At 51.7% G+C, this 26,975-nt stretch overlaps 1 protein-coding gene and 1 long non-coding RNA gene across 2 annotated transcripts; one reads left to right on the plus strand and one right to left on the minus strand.

The window, feature by feature from the left end:
• The first annotated feature begins 690 nt into the window (after nucleotides 1–690).
• Nucleotides 691–6,585, plus strand: LOC135312810 (uncharacterized). The gene is made up of 4 exons (XR_010372428.1): nucleotides 691–880; nucleotides 1,415–1,631; nucleotides 3,354–3,440; nucleotides 3,994–6,585. It is a non-coding gene; the product is annotated as an uncharacterized LOC135312810 (long non-coding RNA).
• Nucleotides 6,586–24,020: 17,435 nt separating this feature from the next.
• Nucleotides 24,021–26,364, minus strand: IRF2BP2 (interferon regulatory factor 2 binding protein 2). Its single transcript, XM_064445717.1, has 2 exons — nucleotides 25,179–26,364; nucleotides 24,021–24,942 (listed from the first exon to the last, which is right to left on the minus strand). Exons 1-2 carry the CDS (start codon nucleotides 26,212–26,214, stop codon nucleotides 24,227–24,229), a joined length of 1,752 nt encoding a protein of 583 aa, XP_064301787.1. The 5' UTR covers nucleotides 26,215–26,364; the 3' UTR covers nucleotides 24,021–24,226.
• Between the last annotated feature and the right edge of the window lie 611 nt (nucleotides 26,365–26,975).

Raw genomic sequence — 26,975 nt, forward strand, 5'->3', positions numbered from 1 at the left:
CTGAAGTTCTGGCACCCAAATCTATGTTTTATACGTAAATCTTGCTATTTTTGCATGACCTTTGGTTTTGCAGCAATTCCAGAGAAGCACCCCAGCTGCATTTTCCCTACGAAAGCATGAATGTAAGAGTGTGTCGCTGGACATTTGCATGTAAGACGTGTTCAAGAGAGATAAATGCTAGTATCTGTCACGGTGCCATTTCTGCACCGAGCAAAGCACGTGGGAGCCCTCCCTGTCCCCTCTGCTCCCTGCCTGCTAAAACTCAACTGAAACTCATTACATACCAGGAATACCAGCGTCCCCGCAAAGCCTGTGCTGCGCGGAGGAGGCTCTCCCTCACTCCCTTTTTTCCCTTCCGCCCTGCTTGGCTGGGTCTTTGGCAGGGCCCCAGGACTTTGGAGGGGGGAGCAAAGGGGGGCTTGGGAGGGCAGCAACTTCCCGAGCAAACCCACGGCTTCATTTTGATCTGCAGTACTGCCTGCTCATTTCCACTTCACAGATGCTGCTGAGCTCTGCCATCGAGAGACAAATCCCAGAAGGGGAAGGGAGCATGGTGGGGAGGGAAGAGATGAAAGCAGAAGAGCCGCATTTATTAAGCTGTTTTTCTTTCAGTGAAAAGAAGCATTTATCAGTGATTTCATATATCATGTGAGATGTGGCTCCCTGCCAATTTCTAAGGATGCAAACAAGCCACTGACATCATACACTAAATATAGAGCAGCTCCTGCTTTAGGTGAATAAATAATGCAGATGCAAAAGCCCAGGTCTTCAGTTACACATTCATTACCATCTGTCTGTCAGGTTCTCATCATCAGGAGAACAACGTCCGACTCCAGCAAGGAGTGACAGGTGAAGAATGCAAAACAACTGTAGACAATAGGTGATTAAGCAGAATTTCCTTGTTCTTTGCTTTTTTCTTACAGCTACATTTCATTTCGGCAATAATCCATGGTGCAGTTTCTCCAGTGCAGCTCTGCTGCCTCTCTCCCTGTCCCTTCGAGCCAAGCTGGAGTGACAAGCCTGTGTGGGGAGAGCCTGAACAATGAACACGGCCAAAATGTGGAAACTTCCCTAGGCGCTTAGCAGGGGGAAAAAAAAAAACACAGAAAAAAGGAAAAGGCAAAGAGAACCAAAAAGGCTCTATCAGACTGTACAAGCAGTAAAGCAGCAGCAACCCCCTATGAAACAGAAGTTTTCCATGCCCTGTCAGAGAGAGGTTTTAATTAGGGTCTCCCAATGCTAATCGCTCTTGATTCCTCTAGTGGTTTTATTTAAGGCACCCATTTTAACAATCGCACAAGAGAACCTGTAGCTGGCTCCAGAGCATATTGTTTTAGCTCTCAGAAAGCACCCCGAGAAACATTAATCTTGATAATAAAACCCAATCAATATTTCCCCCCTTCTCCTCCTTCAGATCAAAGGCACTGAGCAGGAGGATGCATCCCAACCCATCCTTACTGGGGGAGAATGGAGACAGGAGAGCAGGAAACAAGAAGACAATGCGCCATCAAAGCTGCCAAGGTGTTGGATCAATGACAACATCTGCATGAGGGTCTGGACTACAATAGAAGCTGTTACCATGGGAACAGGCAAAAAAGCATCAGGCGGGAAGGAGCAGGCGATGATGAAAGGTAGGAAAGCCAGAGAGAATATTTTTAGATCACTTAGGAGGAATGCTACACAGTGACATCATCCTATCTCATTATTTGCATCCATGCTATATAACACATTGTGGCGTCTGCCCCAGGCTGTTAAATGGGAAAATGTTATTATGGATGTGAATTATAAATACTGCGGTGAAACCTGAGCTCGGGAGTTATTAGACATCACTATTCTGTAATAAAGAAGAGTATTCAATACACTATGCTGTACAGATTCACTGCACGGTGCAAGAAGCATCGTGTCTAGGATTTTAATATTCCCAGAAAGTAATTATGAGTCATCCTTTTATTGTTATTAAGAAGCAGAGTGCAAATAATTTTACACATTTGATATCCCACACATCAACAAGCCTTTTGCACTGGAGAAACATGGCCTAATTTTCCAGAGCGCTGCGTGCCAATGTGCTCCGAGTGAATGTGGTTGCAATCGTAGGTGCTCAGCACTGCCAAAAATGCAACCATCCATGACACATGTGAAAGAAGCTTCATTAATCTCGAAAATACAAAGTGCGCATTTCACTGCCTGTGTTTAGCTCCTTAGGCAGGGCCAGGCCCCTAGCTAAGGACCCAGTAGTTACCCATGGTATCTGCTGAATATAGCCCTGATTTGGGGGGCGGTGGGGGAGATTATGACGCTCAGACCCCACTCCCAGCTGGCAAACAGAGAGGAAAGCCTCCAGCCTGGAGAGGTGAAACAAGCTGGGGCTTGTCCGCCTTGCACTGGGACACGGGTGCCTGGAGCCCACCATACTGGAGAGGCTGGAATCGCTATTCCCGTCACACTGCTGGCACTGAAGTCGGAAGGGTAAACCCAGAGGAACGTGTTTCTTGTGACTGCAAAACCCTGGGCCTGCTCTCTGCCCTGGAATAACCATCGGTAAATGCCGCGCTCAGCCAGAGCGTGTCCAGGGCCACCGGAGCTTGTCACTGGAGCTGGGCAGGGACTGAAATTCCCAACCCATGCTCCTACCCACTGACACTGCCAAAATACCACTAGGTGAGTGACAGGGCTTGCCCTAGCTTTCTCCCTGTGCGAAGCGAAGCACAGGGGTTCTCAGCCATTTGTTTTCGCACTTAGGACTAACCCTTGCGTCAGCAGGCGAGAACAGGAGGCGGGTAACCGGAGCGGTGCTGGGACCCGGTGCCAGGGGATCGGGCACAGTGCAGGCAGCGGAGCACTGCCCGGCTGCGAGGGGTGAGCTAGGCTGATGTCACTTTGCAGCTCTCCTCCTAGGTGAGCTAAATATACACTCCCTCGCGCACCTCCCTTTCCTGCTCCCTGCCACGGTGCCACCCGTCCCACGGGCGCCAGCGGGCACGGGCGGGCTGGGGGCAGCGGCGGGAGGCTGGGGGCATGCGGCTGCAGCCCGGGCCTCCCCTGCCCTGCCATAAAAGGCACTGATGCGCAGCCCGGCCAACTGGGGAAACAGAGCAAGAAATAGCACAGAGACGATGGCAGATGAGCAGAAGTACAAGTGAGCCAGGGAGTTACCACCTGCCTGTAGGCAGAGGTTGCTTAAAGCAAGGACAACAGGTAGCAAAACCTGATTTTTTTTTTCCACCATGCAATCACAATGTGCTACTCTTGTCTCTGTTTAAGCTCAACTTCCTCACAGAAGATCTGGCTCATTAAATATATAATAAATAGCAAAATGTGCTGATGTATGTGTGCTAATTCTGATCCATCTTCAGAGGGAGAAGATGAACGTTACCCAACACAGTGTAGCTCAGACTGCCAAGGGTCCCATAGGGCACATCTACGAAGCAGGACTAGAAAAGGTGAGTGAACTTAGCTGAGCCTGAAATAACAATACCTGAAGACATTTTCTTGCCTAGTCTAAATGCAATCTTCTAGCTCCAGCATCCCTGAGTCTGTTGTACTTAAATCTCCTGACTTAACTAGACCACGCCTGAAACAGCAGCCTTTTTTTATTATACCATTGGCTAGCTTGACCTATTCTGCACATTGGTGTCATTCAGCTTAACATCACCCCCCGCTTCCTAGTTAAGCTAATGCCCAGCACAATGTTGAATAACTTTTGCTTTCTTCCTGGCAGCTGTTTTTTGGCTCTTCTCATTTTATTTTATTTCTGAGGAAGGAGGTTAGGGTTCTACGTCTTACGATATTAGTGTTGGATATAGATGAAACAATATTTCATACAACTTATCATTTAATTTGTATTATATGTTAGCTTTGGCAGCGCAGGCATTGTAGCCATGCCAGTAAAGAAACTTTGATCTGAATGAGTGTAAAACTCAGCCAGGCTTGATGTAGGATTGCAGAAAATAATTTCAAATATTAAAAATCTGTCCCACGCTTTTGGGGATACAGGTGCTGTTGATGCCCTAAATATCCCATTTTATAAAAGGCATGACCTCTCTGCAAAAATCAAGGACCATTTTAGGACAACATACAACTTGGGACAAGGAGTCATTCTGGACATGTGTGGAATTCACCAGACACATTTTGGGCACTGCCCCAACCTGAATCACAGCAGTCGTGGACATGTATGGCTCGAGGGACCTCCAGAGATCGTCCAGCCCCTCTTCCCCTCCCCTTCCTTCTCTTCCTGTCTAATATCCCTGACTGATATTTGTTTAACCTTTTTAAAATATCTTTGGTGACAGGGACAGCACTCTGCCAGGGCTCACCTCTCCTGCTGGTTACAGCATGTTTTTCCTTTAGCTCCATCCCAGTTCACTGCCACTGAGAAACAGCTCACTTTCTTCTCTGCCTACCTAAAGACTAGGTGGTCTAATGGCCATCCTTACATATTTGACACATTGCCATGTCTGCCCTCATCCTCCGCTCTTCCAGCCTGGACAAACCAATTCTTTCAACCTTTCCATGTAAGCTGTGTCTTCCAGGATACCACCATGCCCTGCTCTCCTCCATGCTTGCCTGCATCATCCCAGGAGCAGCAGGATGCTGTCCTCTGCCTGTCTCAGCCCTGAGGGGAAGGAATGGTGATTTCCCCAGTCTCACATCTGGCATGACCACTGGCACCTCCTGGTCAGCCTGTTCCCTGTCCTGGACCACTGGCAGCTGCCTTGCTGCTTGCCTGGACCTCCCCTTCTCTACTGCTGCCAGCCTGGCCCTTCCCCATGGCATTGTTACCCACCTGAGCCCCCCTTCTAAGTGTGTGCTGTGCACTCCCCTGTATTGAATTTCATTTTATTGATCCCAGAAGATTTCTCGCATTTGTCAAGACCACTTTGATTTCTAGCCCTCCAAAGTCCTTGCAAAGTGTGCTTCCCCACCTGGAGGTACCCACAGAATTTAAAGTGTGTTTTCTATCCCATTACCCTCCTCATTAATGATACAAATAACAGCAGCACAATCCAGCACCGTCTGCTTGCTGGCTGCTCTCCCCTCCCTCTGACCTCTCCCAGTACTGGGGCAGTGAGCCCCCTCACCTGTGAAATGCAGGAGGGACACGGGCTTGCCACGGTGACAGCAGCCCCCTAAAGACAGGGGTTAAAGTGCATCATCCCACACTCAGCAGCTTGCTGCTGCCAGCATCGGGCATTAGAGCCTCGCATCTGATGTAGGCACACCTCCACCCGAAGTTAAAAAGCTGCTCCTGTGCATGTGTGCATGTGTGTGGGGGGGTGTTGAACCTCAAGCTTGTAACCAGAAGACAAGCCGGGTTTGGGTTTGGCTTGGCAGGACCGCTGAAGCTCAAGCTACCAGAAACGTTTACTGAGCGAGTTTGTGCAGTTTCAGCTCAGGCTTGCCAGGGACCCAGCTGAACAATTAAAGGAAATATCAGTTCAGTTGCAGGTTGTAGCACACACATAGCCCTGCCTTCAATGAATAAAATTAATCATTCTCACTGATTCTCTAATCAACCCAGTCCTCAGAGGTGTAAATTACGCTGGCAGATCTATAATCAGGGAAGTTTTCCAAACCTAAAAACACCCCCAAGAACCCACTGAGTCTCTCAGCCTTGGCTGAGCTGAGCAAGGGCTGTCTAAACCGAATGCAACACAAAACTGGGCAGCAGCAACCATGCCTTGTAAAAGACAATGGAAAAAAGACCACCCTGGAAAGGAGGGCTTCGATTCAAGGTGGCGACAGCCCCTCTGGGCTGGCCTTTCCCCAACAACCCTGCCCAGATGCTCTGGATGTGCCTCCAATCACTGGTTTGCATGGAAATCCCCTCAGGATCCTACACCTCAGCAAGTGCAGGAGCACCTCAGGAAAGATGCCAATCCCTTGGGCCAGCAGACCTGTAGGAAGAAAATAAACCTCAGCACCTGACTAGGAATGAAACACAGAGCGTGGGGGTACGGCCGTCAACTGGTGCCATCCTCTGCTAAATGCATCCCCGCTGGCAGCCTCGGTCCGGCTGTGGGATGCAGGAGCACATCAGCTTGACAGCTTTGGCGTGGCTTTGTCTTCTCACTGTTTCTGTGGTGGGAAACACCAGTGGTCCCTGGAGAAGTGAAGGTGGCTGCTGCGTGATAGCGGCCAGCAGACGGCCTGTGTGAAACGGTTATTCATCCACCGACCTGGGTCTGCGAATGACATGGGGTCACTTCCTTTATTCTCCCTGGAGGTGTGGATTGAAATAATGGTACTCGTGCATAATGAGTAACGAAAAAGAGGAGATGTCAGAATTGAAGAGTAATTTTTAAAATGCAGCATTGGAGCCTTTAGAGAAAACAATGAAGCAAACCAGCAAAACCTGAGTTACAAGGGTATTGCCTGTGCGACCTGGGGGCACAAAAAGAGTTCAGATGGGGCCCAGCCTGCTGCTTTATGTACCCACTATTTTATTATATAAAGTAAAAATAAAATGGATTCCAGCAAATAATGGTAAATATTTGATGATGTAATTATGCCTTATTAATGCAATGTTCTTTCTTTTGCAAATTAAATTTTCACAGGAATTCATCACCCATTTCATTTTTATTATTTAGGCCATGAGTATGTCACAGTTGTTTGTTGTGTACTTTCATAACCATTTGATTAATATTAAATGTTTAAAATAAAAACTGCATTTATATTTTAGTTATAATGGCCCTACAAAAATATTATGAATACGAGTCGGTATTTACGACCCACATTAGTTCTTAGTACTACTTTGATATTTTTATTGCTGTGCAGGACATGCACAGTTCATTACATATGAAAAATAGTTTCATTTACAGAAGCTTTGTAACTCTCTGTAAACCTGAGTTCTCCTCGCCATGCTGCACAAGCCCTCTCCATCCTCCTGCTCCCATCTCTTTTATCCTGAAGAAGGCAGACCTGAGGGAGGGACAAACCTACCTTAGCTGCATGTGTGGAAGAGTTGATCTCTTAAAAGGCATGAACGCAGGAGTTACAAGCTTTGAAAACCCCGACAACACGGCTCCTGTCCACCCAAGCATACAGATCTGGACCACGGCTGGGCAGGAACTGGGGAGAGTGTTGACTACCAGGAATTATCTCACAGGTCTGTAAGGCATTTTTCATGCCTGTTGGATGTGGTAATGAACCGAACCCTGTATGTCTGACAATTACCCCGTACAGAAAAGCTGCTTGTGGCCACTGCAGCAGGTGGCTGCAGCAGGCACCCTGCCGCTGTGGGTTTCAGGCTCTGGAGATGCCGGGAAGAGCAGGATACCCCGTGGCACCAGAAGCAACATTAGGTTTTCTGTTCCAGTACCTCAGGCAATTTCAAGTGCTTCAGGATTTTTTTTTTTTGCAGTACTGCAGAGAAGTGCTGTGGCTTTTATTTAAAAAAAAAAAAAAAAAAAAGGACCAAAAAACCCCTCCTGAGCACTCCCCCTGCTCTCTGCCAACCCACTGTGAATGAAGCAATCCCATGCAACATTTTTGGATGGATCAAAACTGCCAGAGTCATTACTCTCCATGTGTAGGATGTTAGTCCTAAAGCAGGTACCTGCAAAGGCCTTACTTTCCTTTTGCTACACCGGCTTGGTGCTCTGTCAGCTTTGACAACATCTTTACAGACTCTAAATATCACTGTATCTCCTACCGGCCACAGGCTGAGCACACAGAGCATCTTCTTCCCTGCTCCAGTTATGCTGGATCTCACTGACATGCTAGCATGTTGCCTGCAGGAAGGAACTTGGATCCCTGGACTGGCTAAACATCCTAATGACAGCAGGAGACATGGGGCTGCAGATGACAGCACCTGTCCCCACCACCACTTCCACTGCTGGAAAATGACAGGTCTTGGCTCCCTTGGGACAACAGGGCGCAGATGGGCTTTCCTTGCCCAGCTTCCTCTTAGAGACTTGCAAGAAGCATGCCTACTTCCAGCTTTTATGACACATGGTGGACTTCTGCCACACACCTCGTGCTCATTTAAAGTGGTGCAAAGTGAATACGAAACCTCCCCTGTCTGTCTTGATGGCTTCCTCTCCGCCTTGCCTTGCTACACCTGACTAGCCGACGCGAACGTCTTGCAATGGCTGGTCCGTAAAACAGCAGTACGGTCCTCACCTATGTGAAGCCAACTAAGGTGCCAGACTTTAGCAAGTTAAACAGTCCTTGTAAATATTCTCCACTCCAAGCCTGCTCCTCTGTTTCTGAAACGCTGCCAGACAGCTGTCCTACCTCTGTGGTGGGTAATATCCCCTGTGATTCGGAGTTTGCTAGGCAGAGCAAGCAGACATAGCCAGCAACAAAAGACTTGTATTGTCCTCTGTGGTTGCTGAAGTGACATTTCAAACAAGCAGAGAAAACGTTCCTGAAGGTATAGAGATTTAAGTACCAGAGGTAAAAGCAGCTGCCTCCCCCTGCACCACCAGCACTTGCTCTCAAGAGCTCATCCTCATTCTCATTTCAGTTCGCCAGGCTCCAGAGGCATATCAGACAGGCTTTCCACTGAAATGAAACCTCTCATTTCAGGTGATGTTTAGCAAAATATTTTCTTTCTGAGGGTAGCTGAGAAACTTTTGGTCTGTGGGAGGACAGGCAGGGTGTGCACGGGCCCGCACATGCTGTTTTCACCCCTTCCCTCTCTCAAACCCATGCGCACACACACTGCCTCTGCCCACGAAGACCACTGAAGCAGGACAGGCTGTGTGTGGCCGTGACCTTGTCATTGCGGCCCGCCGTGGGCTGCTAGGTCTGAAAAACGTGAATTCAAACCTCAGTTTGCAGAGGCAGGGGAGCCAGGACCCCATTTCGAAGTGCTGTTGAAACCCCTGTCAAGGGTGGGGGCCCTCTCTATTGTCAGGACAGGCTGTGCTTTGCATCCTTCCAATGCTGCCGCCTCAGAAAGCAGGAGGGGAGCAGCTCCCAGCCCCTCCGTGGGAGGCTGGCAGGGCAGGGCAGCGGCACCTGGAACGGGGTTTGTGCCCCCTGGCCTCCCATACTGCCCCCCGCTCACTGGGTTGCCGCTTTCCTTTAAGGGCAGAGCACTCTGTGTTTCTCAGCCACCTTCATAAAATAGGCAGGGGAGAGGGTGGCAAAGCAGGAGGCGTGATTAATTTGGTTTGGAGGTAACAGCTGCCAAGCAAAATAGATGGCTGCTTGGCCCCTGGGACCCACCTTGCATCTCTGCTAACTTGAAGGGGTGGCAGCCTTCCTCCATTCAGAAACTTCAGCTGTTGGGCTTCGGGATCTTTGAAAATAAATAGAGCTCTGGTATGGAAACTGACAGCAAGAGCCTGGGACAGCAACTAAATTATACTGTTAAAAATACTCAGTCCTTTGAATGAACTGAAGAAAATGTCATAGCTTCTTACAGACTAGGAGAAAGTATGCAGTCACATTATCAGCTAGGGCTAGACCATGCACGGCCGCCATTGTATGATGGCAAGGGGCAGGGGGGATGAAGCCCATCGAGTCCCTTCACCCCACATCATTCCCAAAGTGCAGAGCCTGTCCGTTTCCAGAGCCACTGCCATGCCATGGGGCTGCCTCCTGGGCGCTCTGCTTCTGGAAACTGAAATACTTCAGCTTCCAAATCATGACAGAAGAAGGTGCTTTACTTAGGGGTGAAATTGGAGCCAAAATCTATTCCTGGCAGTGACTTGAAGGTCATGCACCAACAAAGAGTTCCTACCCCGTTGGTATGTGCTATTAGACAGATGCTGCTGTTGCTCTTTCTCTGACAGTGACAGATTTTAGGCTTAGCGTGCCACCCTTTCATGGGTGTGTTTGTTTTCTCCTCCAGTCTGCATTGCTTTCCTAATCCTTGCCCCCAACTCAAGTTTCACCCACTTGTGCCCTCCCCAAAGGGATGCAGTTAGGCACAGCTAGGGCAGATCTTTACAGTAACAGCAAACCCCTTCCTGCCTGCAGACTTGACTAGCAATGAGACCTCGCAAGCGTGCCCGGCATAGCTTCTGGTCTGGGTATCCCCTGAGGTGAGCGGAGCAGTTCACACACAGCCCTTGCACCCATCGCAGGAGGCTGGGGACAGCCTAGGGGGCTCAAAAATGGAAGCCAGTCAGAAACCCCCTGAGACATGTCCGTGGAGACACGTCCCACAGCCGTCCTTGCCCAGCTGGTGGGATGCAGCGCTGCACACTAACCTCTGAGGTGGCTGTGGGGAGCACAGCTCTGGTTTGCAGTGCTACAGGTCTGGGTCCCTTCCCTAGGTAGACAGCAGAAGTCCTTTACAGGGCAAATGTCTTGGTCTTCACACTCTGTGGAGGGGTCCAGGCTCCTACAACGCAGAGGTAGTTTATTACCGAATCTGTCCATTTCCCCTTGCTATTCTCTGGAGTAAGACACCCACCATACAGAATAGAGGGGAACGAAGCTCCCAGAAGGGCTGCCCTACTACCCCATCCCCACCACTCTGGTGCCTCTCCATCTCAAGAGGATGATTTATTTTTTAAGGCAGCCCTCCATGGGTGTTTGGCATATAAGGAGACATCAGTAAGAAATGCAGGAAGCTGCGGGTTATGAATGGTGGCCATGGGATGGGCAAGTCAATCAGAGATAAATTGGGAGTGAGGAAAGAGGAGCCTGGTGCGCTACTGATCCCCATGGACAGAGATGAATTACAGCAAACAGTTGCCTGTATTTATAACCTTCCCAATACCCTGCTGCGCCCGAAGGAGAGGAGAGAGGAAGGATCACAAGACCCTCACTAGCTAGGGCTTGGGAAAGGAAGTCTGAAATGTGAACGCTGGACATCCCCCCTCCCCGGGGTTGAGATTTTCCATGGTGTCACTCCCACTGCCACTCACGGGGGGAGCGCTCTGGTGAGCTGATCCTCACTCCCCAGCCCACATGAGAGCTTTTCAGGAGCCCAGAGAGCCAACCTGAAGGGAAGCAGGCTGAGGTATGCTCCTCTGGTCCCTGCCCCTCACCCCCTGCCGCCTCTAAGTGCTGGCAGGGCTAATTGATTTATTACGAGTACAGTCCTTTTCAGTGTGGTTCTGTGTTTATGTTTACTTTTAGGAGCTAGAGATGGTACAGATGGCTAATTTGTTTGTTCGGTATTGTTCTTTCTAGCTGCCTAGAGCTGTTTTTGTACTTCTGTATTTGTCATGGTTACTGCATACTCAAAATCTCAAGTGCCTCTTTTCCTGTACGGCAGAAAGCTTACTGAGTATCAGCTGAAAAATCACGGCTGTTTAGGAGGATTCTCTCTTTCACCCCCCTGCTCCTTTGTCCAGCCCTATCCCCCATGGCCTTTGTTTAGGTGGAGAGCTCTTGGAGGCACAAAACCAGCTCCAGCGCAGAGGTTTCCCAGAACACCCAGAAAACATGGATAATGGGCTTTCCCCTGGCTCTGAGACCCCCCAGAATGGATCACCTCCCCTGCAGGTTAGGAAGGAATATGGACAGGGACAACTAGTGCTGCTGTCGAGAGAAATGGTGGTGGTGGTGAGGGAAGCAGCTGCATTTGATCACACAGCATTGCTGCCCAGTTGCTGCTGGTGGGAAGAGCAAGCTCGCTGATTAGCATTCCCAAGATACAATTAGGAGACAAGGCTATTTTCAGCGGTGTCCCCTCTCATGGCTTGTAAAGACACAAGCGCAAAGAAGCCCAGAGTAGGCGCTTCCTCCACCGCAGGCACTGGATGGCTTATATTAGCACAATGCTCCAAATCCCCTCTAAGTCCTCCCAGAAAGGGAGAGTAAATATAGTTTGTCAAACAGTTATCTTTAGCACACTGTCTCGTCTGCCAGCATGGATCTTTCTGCATGACCTCTTGCTAAGTCAGGGCAATTTCTTCTCATTTGCTTACTCCTGCCTGCAATGCTGTGCCCAGAGGGGAGCCAGGACTCCCTGGGGCTGGAGGGAGAGACTGCTTCCACCCCCTGCGCTGACCAGCCTCTGTACGGACACAGCTGAGTTATTGACCTTTAGGCCCAGTTTTTCTCATCTGTTTTAAAAGGCAAAAAATATGAGATGGAAGTTCATACAGAAGGATGGTGAAGGGAAAGAAAAAGAGAGTCAGCTCTGCTGGGGACCTGCTCTGAGCTCCAGTCCCTCCAGATGAGGGGCATGCTGAGTCCACACCTCTGCACCAAGTTGTCTGTAATGATGGTGGGAGGAGAAACACAGGGAGGTTTTGCAGTGGGCTGAAGCCAGCTCTACATCACACTGTTGCTCAGACAGGCAGTCTTCCCCTCCCTCGGTCTCACTTTGCCACCTCTCCTCTTGTGCCACCACTCATGCACACACACCCACCCCTCCAGTTCTCCTCCAGACCAGGTTACCTCTGCCCTGCCAGCTGCATGAGCAGCAGCATAAGCACAACTAGGAGGGTGGGCAGGTCCCACTTTTGGGGGTTTGCTCAGCCTGGGATGGGCCATGCATGGGGTGCTGGCAGGGCTGAGATGCTGCAAAGCAGTGACTAAACCCTTTTGATCCAAGAAGGAGAGGTGTGGGAGAAATGCCCTCACACACCAGCAGGGACCTCACCTGCTGGATGAAGAGCATCCTTTCTTTTAACAAAGTAAAAAGAGTGAAGGACCAAAGCTGACTGCAGCTTTGGTTTCCCACCAGCTGCCATGCAAGCTGGGGCACTGCAGCAGGGCAGACCCCCTGCCCATAGGTCTTCAGCCTCTGCCCCCGTGGGAGGGAGAGGACTCCCGTGGGGGAGGCTGCCCCACTGCAGGGCAGCCCCCTCGCGGGAAGCAGCTACCTGGACAACTTGATAGCATCCAGCAGCCAAAAAAGGCCCCACTCATGTCTGGTTATGACTATACTGGAAAGTCAGAGGCAGAGCTCACTTTCCCCAGGGTAAGCTGGAGTTGCACGAACGCAGTGAGAGTGCAGGCAGCTCCAGCATGCTGCGGCCATGGGAGCGCTGGGTTTCACAGCAGGTCTCTTGCGCCCATCAATGTGGGCAGTGACATGCCTCCACACAAAAATACCCATGTCCAAAGCACTACTTTTCAAACAAATAATTTCTTTTTTTTTTCGTCTCAGTGGAGTCTCATCCCTTCAGGAAATCTCCACAGGTGACTGGTGTAACACAAAGCTCAGAGACTCTGACGTAATGAACAGGGGGAGATTAGAGAGTTAATGCCCCCAGCTGCTACTATAAGCTTTACTCTCTGCGGCTGCACTGGGTTTGAGAGGCATCATGTTGCAGCTCCTTCCCCTGTGCCACTCTCTAGCATGGTTGGGGAACTCTCCAGAACAAGAACACCACAGTTTCAGTGCTGTCTGCCAGATGGAGAAACCCAACCATGCTCTTTCATCAGGAGGCCCCCTGCTTCCTCCTGCGCTACTGAGCCGAGCTCTTCCAAACCCGCAGAGGCCAGGCCCTTCTCTGCCATGCTGCTGTAAATCTACAGCGAGTCCAGCGCAGCCAGAGTTTGCATGGGGGAATGAAGGACAAGGTTGGGCCTGGCGGGGTGCTGCTCATCACGCAGGAGCTGCAGATGGACCAGCTGTCCCAGGGGGAGGCTAGGCTCAATGGTGCTCCAGGGGTGGGGAGTGAACCCGGCCCTGCCTGAGCATCAGGAAGGAGAAAGAAGGAGAGGAGCTGTCTCCAGCATCCAACAGCTTGCTGCAGAGGATCGCATCAGCAAACTTCTGTTCGCAATAACCAAGGGTAGCTCTATTAAATACGTATCTGTAAGAAACCTACCCGCTGTTGGGTGACTATAGCTAAAGGAAAGTCGTACAGCTGCGTGCCAGATACGCAGCATATAACTGCACATATTCTGTTGCCCAACCAGTGGAGAGGCACTGTAACCATTTCCTACAACACGGGTTGCATGAGAAGCTCCAATCCATGCACTCTTTTCTCTGTTGGCATCACCTCCATTTCCTTTTCCTCCATTACCTTCAAGCGAGTGAGAGGGGAATGGAGCACAGGCAGGAGCATATAATTCCCAGGGCGCAGGGGTGCTGCTCACCTCCCTGCAGCCAAGGCATTGCTTAGCCTTCCTCTCTCCAGTGAGGCCTTTTCTAGGGCTGACAGGGTGCCTTCTACTGCTCTCCTGATGGAAGTGGTGCCAGCCCCTTTGCAACCCTCCCCTGCCCGATACCCACCCAAATGTTCTGCCTTGGCCCTGCGCAGCCACGAGGCACTTCCCCACCTCTCCCTGGTGGGAAAATGAGATGAAGGCAGCCAGACACAAGGCTCCTTCATTCATGTAGCTCAAACCAAGGCAGCCATATCTTGGTGGCCAGCCTTATTCCCAAGGGATTTCCCACCATCATGCTGTGCTGAAGTTTCCTAAGGTGCAAACGCACATGTGCAGCACAGTCATACCAGCAGCCAGAGAGTCACTTGAGGAGCATATCAAGTGATTCAAATGAAGCTCACTGCTCAGTTCTCGGGCTTATTATTTTCATTTCCTCAACTTTGAAGCAGTTCCTGACTTCATCGCACCTTCCATGTGCCTAACCCAGTTACACCTGCCCTGATTCCCACCTCCGCTAGCTCCCTGGCAGGCTCAGGGGTGATGGAGCACACCCCACTGTCGGAGTCTGGTCACCCACCCCACCATCCCAACACAGTTTGCATCCCAGGACTCACAAAGCTCTTTCCTGTTAGAACAGTGCTAAGGAGACAGCAACAGTAATAAACAGCTCCAAGAAACCTTCCCAGCCCTTCTTATTTATTATAAAGCAGTGAGATGCCAGTACCAATGAGTCGAGTATTAAAAATACACGTGAGATTCTGCTTGGAAACATTATTTTTTTTCTCTCGTTATTCATTAATAAGGGTTGTATTTGCCAGGTAAATTCACTTGAAACCAATCATTATGATCCCTTATACACACGTTTCTAAAGTTAGTTTAAATGTGAATTTTCCAATATTTCTTGTTTGTTTTTCAAAAGGCCTATCAATCTTGCAGTGACACTAACCCCCCCCTTCCCTTTACCTCAAGGGAAGTAAACACTGTGGAGAAAAGGCAGACTTATGGATCAGCAAAAGCTTCAATTCCTCACCCCTACAGCTCTGCATATCCTCCTGGTTATTCTGAAAAACAGCCAGGAGATGCCCTGCATGGAGCCAAGAGCCCTGCAATGCTGATGACAGGAACCAGCATTTTATTTCACTCATTGGCCACCCCCTGCCCCTTTCCTTCCCAGTTTTTCTAATGACATGCTTGTGAGAAAGTTCAGGCCCAAGCAACTTTGCTCCGCTCAGGCCCAGATTGCTCCTTCACCTTATCTGCACATGCCAAGTACCCCGAAAAAGCCAACATTTCTTCTGAATTATTTATAGTATATGGAAATGATAATAACATAGAATTCTGCTATGATTTAATTAATTATGAATAAGTAATAAGGTAATGCTAGCAATACATTTAACTGAAAAACCTATTTATAATGAAATGATTTCTTATAAATAATTAGAGCAAAACTGTGTGTTGTAACTCATCATTTAAATTAAGGGCCTCATTCTTCCTGCGCTTCTGGTGTAACTTCACCCACAGGGATGCTCCCGTGGAGCTGGTGAAATCAATGGCAGAGCTGTTGGCAGGATGGGATCCAATTTAGGATTTGGAAGAGAATGGATTACAAAAGAAAAAGGTCACATTTTCTGTTTTGTTTTTTTAAACCAGATAAGGGACAGCAATTCAGTCCCTAAAAGATGAGCTTTGCTTTTTGCCTGGAGAGTGAATTCACCTTATTTTGCCTTCCTTAAGCCCACTTTAAAAGCAAATGAAACCCAGATGACACTAACTCTATTTCACATGTATTGCTTACCGTTTGGTCCGCACCCAGTAAGCCTAAACCACTCTTGCGTGACTCTGTACAGCGGCCCCTGGCAATGTGGACCCTAACTGATACACTCGTGGGTACCATGGCAAAACCCAAAGTTTGGTTGCTGAGACATGGTGGGAGGAGGAGTACCTGAAGGAGTGTGCTCATCTGAGCAAGAGGGATTAAATTCAGACTGCCATAAGCAGCTTGTCCCTGGTGCCAGCCTGGGCCTTAGCTCAAAGGAGTGATGAGCAATTCAGACCAGCCTCCACCTCCCACAGTCAACAGGCAGAAGCAGGGATGGATGGCACCTAATTTAGCCTTCTTTTTTTTAAGTAGATGGTCTCACTGCAGTCCTTTATCTCTGCTTTGAAATCAGGCTGGTTTTTAACTCAGATCAGGTGCAAACTTCTTCACGGAAGCAATATGGGTTTTGGCTGTATGCAGTGAACAGAAAGGATGCTTCATCACCATCACCTTCTTGAAAAGGGACAAAATGAAAGAGGAACAGATCTTGCAGTCCTGCTTTCACTGACCTAAGTCAGGGTTTTGCTTAGGAGAGGAACTCAAGGGAAGCTGGAGAACGCATTTCACTCAGAGGCCCAGCCTGGCTCCACCAGCAACAACCTCAAACGTACCTGGTACCCCTCTTTGCCTTTTGCCTTTCTCAGCTGACAGAGGCCTGTGCTGGAGCAGCACCAGTACCTCTTCCTATGGATTAAGCACTGCTTTGGCTTTTGGAGGAGCAGGTGTGAAATTCTCATACAGGAGCTGAAAACCTGTAATAAAATTAGGCCCAGTAAAGGAAGAGAATGCCCTCGGCCAACAAAAGTAGCCGCATGCATAGCCTTTGATAGGTCAAAGGCAGCCCGTGAGCCACTAGCTGAACTCCCTTGGTCACCATCAGGATGGAACAGGCAGTGCCGCAGCAGCTTCTTGGAGTTGCTCAGGAAGAGCTTAAATGAGCCCTGAGGTCACACCCGGTGCGAATGGTGAATACGGCCATTCGCCATCCAACCCTGTCGGACAGCCCCTTCTGTGGCACCTCTGAAGGTGCTCCCCCAAGGAAAGGGTGGCCGGCAGCAGGGGCACCGGGAAAGGACGAGGTGGGGCCGACAGGGCAGGTAACCCTGTCCCTCTGCAGCCAGGGAGCAGCTAAAAAGGCAGCCCGGAAACTTGCCTACGCAAAACAGATTTATTGGTGTCGCTCCAGTGCTTCGTGGACTGCTTTCCATCAAAAGCAGCACTGAAATTGGCATTCTTCACAGAAAAGGAAGGGATCCACCCCAAAACACTAAATGTCAGGAAACTTTCGTGACACAGGATGAAGAAACACATGCTGCTACTGCAGTTCAAAATGTTCCTGCTCAGAAGATAACCGGGAGGCAGCGTGGCCAGTCTGGGCTGCCGGTCCGCGCCTTCCACCAGCGCCAGGACCACACAAAACCTGCAGAGCCCTTGCTGCGAGTCCTCCCCGAGGGGTGGCTGGAGGCCAAATGACTAACCGCCCAGCACGCACCTCCATTCCCAGAAAGTCTCACTACCTGGAAAGCCTGCTAAGAGGCGGATTTCAGGATATAACCAAACTGTGGAGGAGAGGAGCCGAAGTCAGACCTCCACATCTGCAAGTTAATTTTACCGCGGTCAGACAAAGAGGTCTGGGCAAAGAGCCACCGTAACCGAAAGAGGCAGAATCAGTGAGGTGAAATAACTGTCTGGATTATAAAAATGTTAATAGGGGGTATAAAGTAGTCGGTTCAGTTATGGGCACAGGTTATTTGTCTCTCCAAAGGAAAGCAGAGGGCTCGCACAAATAGAAGGGCTCTCACAATATGAAAGTAATAATCAAAATCGCCATTAAAAAGCACAGCTTAAAATTGTTGCTTCCCGCTGTTTACCATTGTGTGTTTCCTCTGGGAAAGCCAGAAGGCGCAGCTCAGATGCCTAAGCAGAAATTTTGAACTAATTAGAGTCCCTGGAATGACAAGTTAAAGCCCAGCAGGGCCTATCCAGCCCCCTTCTTCCCAGGTGCAGGGAAGCCGATACCCAGCACCCCTACTGCATGAAGTATTTTGCTGCCCAGAGTTAATAAAGGTAGCACGGTGCTTTCTGCAAGAAAAAAGAACTTACTTATGTACTTTCCAAAGGAAGGTTGCCCTCACTGTATTGCCATAGGGAAAATGGATTGAGCCCTATACAGTCACCACCACAAAATCACAGGGAAGTTAGTGGTTTTGGTTTTTTTTTTAATTATTACAGTCCAAATAGGTCTGAAAGTGCAATGGAAAAAGTGGTGCTTATGCTGGTTTGGCTTCATTGCAATGCATGAAGTAGGATCTGCAAAGGCATGAGTCAGTGTGCAGGGGCTGATTTATTTCCTGATTTTTGTGAAGGGAAAGAAAGGTGATGTTCAGCATCACCTTCCCCTGCTCCCATTGAAGTCTTTCATACAGTACCCTCATTTTTGAGCTTTCTAACTATCAGCTGAGGGATAATGCACCTTAAAAAACAAAATTTTTTGTTCCTAGTTCTTAGCAGCAGCTGAATTAAGTAAGACAAAAAAAAAAAAAGTTGTAAATAGTCTGGACAAAATTCAATGCCTTATTCCGTTCTGCAGTGGTTGCCTAATATCTGTAAGTCCTCTTACTACTGGACACTCGGAGAATGTGACACTCCTATAAAAAAGGGTTGGAAAAAACCTGGATTTCTGGTGGAAAAAAAATTAAGGGGATCTATTTGAAAAATAAATCGGGCCTTCTTCAGCTCATAAAGATGCAAAATGAAGAAAAAAAACCCCAGACAAACAAAAACCCATAGGAGGTAGAAGGGGAAAGTCCAGTTTGCTTTCTTGTGCCCCTGGCCAAGTGGGTGGCAGGGTGAGGCCCCCGTCCCCAGCTGGGGCGCTCCCGCTGCCCGCTTCCTAGCTGCCAGCCAGCCGCTCCGGCCTGGCAGTGCGGGAACGGGAGGAGGTGTTTCCTGTTGCAAGGAAGCGACCTGGTGAACCAATAACCCGTTTCATCTCTGTTTACTCATCTTCTGTTTTTAAACGGTTGCCAAAAAAAAAAAAAAAACCAAACCATGAGGCGTCTCTGGGGCGGGGGTGGGGTGGGCGGGGAATAAGTGTTTTGTAGTGGAAAAGGGTAAAAGAAAGTGCATACTTGGCATTTTTTTGCAGGGAACAGTGAATGCCCTCCTTCCCAGAGGCTGAGGTCTCCCTGAAAATCAGGGGCTCCCCAGGGTTTCCCAGGGAAGCCACAGCTCTCCGCCAAGGAAGGCACCCTGCTGCCCTGCCGCCTTGCGGCAAGGTCCCAGGCAGGGTGCCCCGGGGCTGGGATGAGGGCACCCTGGCCTGCGGACCACTGGGACAAGCTGTGGCAGGGTGGGGGAGGGCAAAGAAGGGTACCCCAAGGTGGGGGCATGGCCGGGCGCTGTGCCGGGCAGGATGGGTTCTCACCCCTGCCCTGGCGCCGCGTGGAGGTGGGAGCTAGTGAGCAGGGATGCCTCTTGCGGTGTTTGTGGAGTCAAAGGAGATGGGAGGAAGAAACACCTACTGCAGCAGGAAGCTTTCACGAACTTTTTCCTGGGTTCTCCATGGGTTTATTTTACCGGGGGCTTCCACTCGATGCAACAGTTTGGGTTTTAGCATGTGGTCTGATATACCAATCTCTGCAAAACTGGCTCGAGTGGCAGAAAGAAAAGCAGAGTTAGGTGACTTGTGTATAAAAATAACTGCAGAGTTACTACCCCTTCTCCAGCGCACCTACGCCAAGCAAGCAAGACAGCCATATGGACACCAGCATGCACTTAGGAGATTTCTGTGGGAGACATCAGTGTTTCTTCTTTCCCAGAGGGAGGCTTCAGGAGGGTTCAGCCTTTCAGGGAGCCTTTCAGGGAGTTCAGATCTGACCCCTGCACTTACTGCTCAAAGCCCATGGCTTGCTCCAGAGGCTGCCCGAAGGCAGTGAAAGAGTTACCTCTGGAGCGGCACCCCTGGGTGATGGAGCGGAAAAGCAGGCGCTCCATTCAGCTGCTGCACGGCACTGCCTGACCTTGGGCCGGGGCAAGGGAAGGAGAGTGACTCAGGAGTCCTGCTGGCCTACACGGGATCCCGGGGAGGGCGGCTGAGCCGCCCCATGGCCCGGCTTGGCAAGCGGCGAGGGCCGCCCGCTGCAACGCACCCACTGCAGAAAGTGAATCCATACGTCGCCCAGACCCTCCTTCTGTTTTAACAGGGGAGAAAAGTTCTATTTGTTTTTTGTTTTTGTTTTTTACTTGCCTTGTTATCTCTGAGAGCACAGACCTGAATGTGTAGTTTATCCTGGGCTGGACTGTGGTGTCTAAGCAAACAAGAGTCCACTTTGGGAAAGCAGGTTTTAAAAATTATTTTTCAAAAGCTGCAGCTGGAGCTACCTAAATGCAAATGCTCGGGGAGGAGAAACATGAAATGCTGAGGGCTGAGCCTGATTATTGGACGCCTCCCGCCCATAGCCCTGTTGTGGCGAAGCATGCGCTGAAGCGGTAGGAGTCACAGCTAGAAACGTCTCAATTTACAACAAGCTCAGCTACTCCTGGTGCCATGAATTTCCGCATGGTCCAATGTTTTCTCCTCCCGCCTGAGGAGAGGCTGTGCTCATGTGGGGACTGCAGCTACGCCATAACACCCTGCGGCCCCGGGCACCACACGGGTATCCCACGCCGCTTTGGGGGCGAATTAGACGTGGGGAGCTGGTGCAACCGGCAGGGCAGGTGCCACCCTGCAGGCGAGCTGTCACCCAGGGAGGGTGAGCGGGCGGCTGGGTGTCCCTGGAGCGACATCCCATCCCGTCCCACCGAGAGCAGTCACCCCGCCAGCAGGACGGACAAGCGGGGCTTGGCCTGGGTGCAGAAGGAAAGGATCCAGGGGCTCTGTTGACATAACAAGCCACTAGAGAGCACTCTCAAATGTATTTATACCCTTTGCCTAAGTGCTAGTTCATAAAAACACGCGGTTGCCATGGCCTGGTTTACAGCACATCTAAAAAGAGAGCTCCCAAACATACCAGGTTTTCTGAGGCCACCGCAAAGGCGGTCAAAGCCTCCCTTGTGCGGTGCCTTTTCCGCCCCCCAGGACCCAGGCGCAGGGCAGCACCCGCCGGCTCTGCGCACCCACTCTTGCCCCACGCTGCTGCCTGTTTACAAACAAGTGTCAGAAATAGTTTGAAGATAATAATAAAAAAAATTATTGCACTTGGGCAACTATAGCTTTTTCAAATTTTCTTCTTTTGTATACAAAAAAGTGCAAGAAGTATTTAAAGCTCCTAGTTTCCTTATATTTAATGCCAGAAGTAAAAAGAAAATATGTAAAAATGGCAGCAGGTTAGTTCAGCAGCTACCAACAAAAGCATTGTGCAGGTAATCTGCCAGGAAAAAATATCTTTGAAAAAAATGTGATGGAAGTGGGTTTGGAAAAAACCAAAAAAGCACACATTCTTCATTAAAACACTTTTAATACTACACAAATTACAGTATCACCTTTTAAAAAGTTTAAAAAGGAATATTAACAGTAGCACTGTTGCAGCTAAAGCACTTCAAAATAATAAAAAAGAAAAAAGCTTGTAGCCCAGGAAGTAGTAAACTGCTATAAAGGGAGAATCCACCAGAGCGTTATTGTAACTCAGTAAAGCAACAAAATTGAAAAAAGCAACACTGAATGTGAGAAAAATGAGCTATGTATGACACCCTCAGATTGTAACTTTTTTCCTTTTTTTTTTTTTTTCTTTTGCAGTTCTGAAGTTTCACGGTGCAGATTAGACTTTTGGCCGAGGTATGGGGGCTGAACATCAGCTGAGCGAGCGCAGCCACCGCAAGCCATTCCTTTTCCAGCTACGTTGCTCCCGGGCCGCCGCCTGGCATCACCAGCCGGGGAGTTTCCATCCTCTCCAGAGGTCACAGAGCTGGTGGAGCGGGGCAGCCGGCGGGGAGGAGGAGGAAGGTGCGCTTCCTCATGGGCCTCTCCGCCCAGTCACACCAACGTCCCTCGGCCCCAAAACAAGGGTGTGCTTTGTCAGGAGCAGGTCTCACCCTCGGCGGGCTCAGAGCTGGGCCACCTGCTAACACAAAAGGGGGGCCTTTTTAGGGAGGCTTTGGGGTACCAGTTTTGCTTCTTTTTTCTTTTTAAGAATAGGGATACCACCTCAATCAAAAACGTGAGCTTCATCCCACGTGATGTATTATGCCAAGCAACTTTGAAGAACTTGTTACCATCTATCAGCTCAAAATCCATTTTTTTTAATAAAGTGCCTAAATACACATTTACACAGATCATAGTGGTTCCAAAGAATCCTTTACAGATTTTTTTCTTTTTATATATAGGTATATATATAGGTGTGTATATATATATATAATGTGCGTTTTCTTCAAATTGGCTAAATGTGTTTACATAAGACACCAATCTTGACTATAGGTATAAGTTTTAAAGCGTAATATTGACTCAATGAATTTGTTTATCATGCAAGTCTTATCTAATATTACATTGACCTGTAATATGGAACACAATGTAGTGGGTGTGCTCATAAACACTTCATAAAAAATTACTGTGCATGTGCAGTTCTGATCTTCAAATACTAATAATGACCATTTCTTTAAAAAAAAAAAAAAAAAACAAAAGAAGAAAAGTCGTCTTCCAAAGAAGACCTACTCTGCATTAAGTTGCAGTCTGAACATTATCACAATAAGAACAGTTTACTAAAAAGCACCCAAAACTCTTCAAATTATAGTTGGCTGAACAGATTTTTCCACCTCCTCCTCCTCTTCCGATACTGGAAGTGTTTATTAGCCCGTCCCCGGGAAGGGACGACCTCACCACCCTTTTGCTCAGAAACAACCGCTTATAACCGAGTTATAAACACCTCAACAGAAGGGCTCGTACAGCTGCAGCGTTGCCAACGAACTATAAACAGCACAAAAACATCACTGTAAGACTCGAACTATTTCTAGTAACCAATGATTTATTGATTTTAGAAGTCTGCTTGGTGATGCAGAAGCGTGATCAAAAGAAGTGGCTTTACAAAAGAGTTCTCCAAAGTAGCTTAAAAGGCAGGGCCAGGGCCATTATGTGCAGCCCTAATTGCTTTCATTTCAACCAGTTTATATTTTCATTTTCAAAGAATAGCAATAGGTTTGTTTCAAGCACACGTAATAAGGAAATTACAGGCTTCCTCCACCCACATTTGGGCTGTCATTGATATGCCCGCGGGCAATCTGGCAGAGCCTCAGTCACCGCTGTCACTGTACCACACCGTACCTGCCACTACTTGGAAATACCGGGTCAGCGATAGTAACAATAGCAACAGCACTAGAGGTGACTGATAAGCAAACTCAAGGTCCACCTGCACTATCTGAAAATTAAAGTAAAATTTATGAAAGGAAAAAAAAAAAAGTTTCTCCCCCACCTCCCCAGCTTTGTCCAAAGACACAGAAGCCCCAGAAGCGACGCTGAAAGCCTTCAGAGATGGCAGTGCTACAATGGCGCCTTCGCCAATCGTATAATTAAGTTTGCTATCAAAATTCCACGTTATGGTATGTAATTGGTGCATAAACGCAGTTTTGTAATCTTACAACTGATCACGTGAACTGCGGTCAACTTCGCCTTCAAAAAAAAAAAAAAAAAGCACCAAACCGAAAACAAACAAACCCAGAAAACCCTAACTCAACAGCGCCTCTGGGACACCTCTCCACATCCTACTCTGGAGGCAACTTCCCTTGAGAAACACGGAGGAATTTGGGACTGGATCTGCCGGACCTGCCATCGCAACCCGAGCCGCACGTTTCTGGGAGAAAGCCCTCCTGCTCCCTAAGCTCGCCTGGCGGGCGGGATGGCAAAGGGCATCCCCGCCTTGGCTAGCCACTCTTCTCCCCAACCGCCTCAGACCAAGCCTGCATGCGACCAGCTCTACAGGACAGGGGCCAGGAATAAGGAATCACAGACAGTAAGGCAATCTTTACAATGTCAGAAAGTGTATTTGGCATTAAAAAAAAAAAAAACAACAACAAAAAAAAAGAAAGAAAAAGAAAAAAAAAGAAACAAGTGCATACAAATACAGCTAGAAGCATTTCTGGTTTGCCAAGTGCTCTCTAAAAAAAGCAGCGCAAGTCACAGCCTACATCGAACAGTAACTGTCACCAGGGAAGCACAACAAATAGTTGCTATAACAAAAGGGAAAAAAGAGAAAAACGAAACAAACCCCCCTCCCCAAAAAGAATTAGAAGAAATGCCTTTATAATAAGTACATACCTTTTGTCTTCAAAAAATATAGAAACACAATGTATTCAAAAAAATCAAAATTATACAGCCATGTTTATGAAGTCTACATTTCCCTTGTCTTGGAGATATATATATATTTATATATATATATTTATAGATATATACAGAATTCGAGCAGTTCGAGTTCAAGGTGACGTCGGGCGGCGAGAGCAGGCAAGTCACGAGTCCCTCTCCTTTTTCACTTTCACATCTCCGGCCAGGATGGTGGCGATCTCCCCCTGCATGAAGGCCCAGGGGACGTTGGAGCCCACCAGGGGACACTTCTCCCCGCTGGGACAATACACCTCCCCGCTGGCTCCCTGCTGCTTGATGCTCTGCCGGGAGCAGGGGAAGCAGAACTTGTGGGAAGGGACGGAGGGGCACTGCACGAAGTGGGTGTCTTCCAGGCGCTCGTGGCAGAGGGTACAACACAACGGGACGCTGGCGGCGAGGGACGAGTCCGGCAGGCTGGCGGGGTGGACGGGCTCCAGCCCGCCCGCCGCGTTGGCCCCCTGGCCCGGCACCTCCCTGCCGGGGCCCAGCCTTCTTTGGTTCATGGCGGAGGGCGAGGGGGGGCTGCTGCTGTTCCTCCGCGTGGTGGAGTGGACCTGGTTGGCGTCTTTGGAGGCGTGGTTGCCCCCGGCATTGTCCGCCACCAAAATGAGGGCGGCCATGGGGGACTGGCCGTTCTGGGCCGCCTCGGGCGGCGTGGTCCGGTTGGAGTGGGGCGAGGCGGTGGACGGCGGGGGCGACATGAAGGGGGTGGCCGTCAGCGGCAGCTTCATCCCTTCCGACGAGGTGGGCAGCCAGGGCTGCGCCTCCCCGTTGATCTTCGGGGGTCCCGCCTCGCCCTCCGGCTCGGGGGAAGGCTTCCTCTTCCGGGCGGCCCGGGCCCCTGCAGAGGCAGAGGGGAGGAGGAGGGTGAGAAGGCAGCAGAGTTGCAACGCACCGCCGAGCGCAGGGGTCACCGCCGTGCATCCGCGCAAACGAGTGGCCGCCGGCCACCCCGCCACCCCCCGGAGCCGTCGGGCCGCCGCCTCGGGCGCCCGAAGTCGCCCGGGAACCCCCGCCCCGCATGCCGGCAGAGGCCCCCCCCCCCCACCCGCAGCCCCCCGGCCCCCGCCGCCTTACCTGGCTTGGCCACGGCGCCGTTGGTCTCGTAGCCCAGCAGCCTGCCGCCCGCCATGCCCGGCTCCTTCTTGAACTTGCTGTCGAAGGGGGGCACGGCGTGGCCCCCGTGCTGGTGCAGGGCCAGCAACGTGTCCCGCACCGTCTTGGGCTTGGCCAGCCACTCCTGCTCGCCGCCCGGCCGGCCCTTGCCCTCGGCGGCCAGCTCCGCCGCCGCCGCCGCCGGCAGGCTCTCGGCCGAGCCCCGCTTCTCCTTGGCGCCGCCGTCGTGCTCCCCCGCCGCGCCGCCGCCGCCCGAGGAGGAGGAGGAGGAGGAGACGGAGCCGGGGCGCTTGTGCCCCAGCTCGCCGGGCTGCCCCGCCGCCTGCCCCGCCGCCTGCGCCGCCGCCGCCGGCTGCTGGGGGACGGGCACGGCCATCGGGGCGGGCGTGGCGGAGATGGCGGCCAGCGAGGCGGCGGCGGCGGCGGCGCGGCTGCCCAGGCCGCCGATGGCGGCGGGAAGCCCGGCGCCGTTCACCAGCGGCACCAGGGTGGGCGGCACGGCGTGCGTCCGCCGCGGGTTGGGGCTCTGCCGGTTGAGCTCGGGCGGCTCCTCGGGCTTGGGGAAGCCGTTGGGCACCAGGATGCCGTTGACCTGCCGTCCGCCGCCGTACTCGGCGCCCAGGCGGGGCGGCGGCCGCTCGGCCGCCAGCGAGTAGCGCTCCAGGGGCTGCGGCGGGGGCCGCGCCGCCGCCTCCGCCGCCGCCGCCGCCGGGTGGCCGAGCTGCTGCTGCTGCGCCAGGAGCTCCTTGGCGGAGAGCGGCGGCTGCTTGGCGTGGGGCGGCGGCGGGGCCCGGCCCTCGGGGAAGCAGCCGTGCGCCCGCTTCAGCTGCCGCGCCGTGTCGATGACGAACTCCACGCGGTCGGCGCCCTCGTAGTTGACGCAGCCCCGGCAGACGGGCTCGGTGAAGTCCCAGATCATGGCCCAGGGCATGCGGGGCAGGTCGCACAGGTAGCACGACTGCCTGCGGGAAGCAGCCGCCACCGCCGCCGACGACATGTCCCGGCCCCGGGGCAGCGGCGAGCGCCCCCCGCTCCGGCTCCGGCCGCCGCCTCCTCCGCCCCTCGCCACCGGAGTCCCGACGGGGAGGCTCGGGCGCCGCGGCCGCAGCGGGACCGTCCGCCGGGCCCCCTCCCCCTCGCCTTCCTCTTCCGTGCGTCGGAGCGGGGCGCGGCGGGCGCCCCGGCAGGCAAAGCCGCTGCGGGGGACGCCGCTCCCCTCGCCGTCTCCGCCGGCGGCGCTCACAGGGCGGCGGGGACGCGCATCTCCGCGGCGCGGCTGGCGCAGGGCTGCGGCCGCTGCCGCCCGCACGGCTCCCCCGCTCGCTGGCTACTACGGGGCGGCGCGGGGCGGCGGGGGCCGGCGCGGCGGGGCGGGGCGGGGACTGCCGCGGGGGCCGGGGCCGGGGCCGGGGCTGGCGGCGGCGCCGTGCCGTGCCGGGCTCCAGCCGCCACCGCCGCCTCTGCGCGCCGCCGCCTCGATTCTTCGACAGTGCCGGCCGCGCCTGCGCGATGGGCGCCCCCGCCCCGCCGCCGCCGCCGCCGCCGCCGCCGCGATCCCAGCCCCGGCCCCGGCCCCTGCCCGCGCCCCCGCCGCCGGCACCGGCACCGGGGGTTCCTCCCGCCGCCGGGGGGCCGCCGCGCCCCCGCCCCGTCTCGCCCGCGGGGAGGGCTGTGGGAGCGGAGAGGGACAAGGCGGGGGGCGGGGGTGCGCTCCAGCTCCCTCCTTCTCCTCTGTTATTATTACTATTATTGTTGTTG

Source organism: Phalacrocorax carbo, chromosome 3 (genome assembly GCF_963921805.1).
Source record: "Phalacrocorax carbo chromosome 3, bPhaCar2.1, whole genome shotgun sequence".
Classification (NCBI taxonomy): Eukaryota; Metazoa; Chordata; class Aves; order Suliformes; family Phalacrocoracidae; genus Phalacrocorax; species Phalacrocorax carbo.

Coding starts and splice junctions, on each gene's coding strand:
- IRF2BP2 (XM_064445717.1), bottom strand. CDS start 26,214: ATGTCGTCGGCGGCGGTGGCGGCTGCTTCCCGCAGGCAGTCGTGCTAC. Junction 24,943..25,178: donor CGGCGCCGTGGCCAAGCCAG/GTAAGGCGGCGG, acceptor CTGCCTCTGCAG/GGGCCCGGGCCGCCCGGAAG.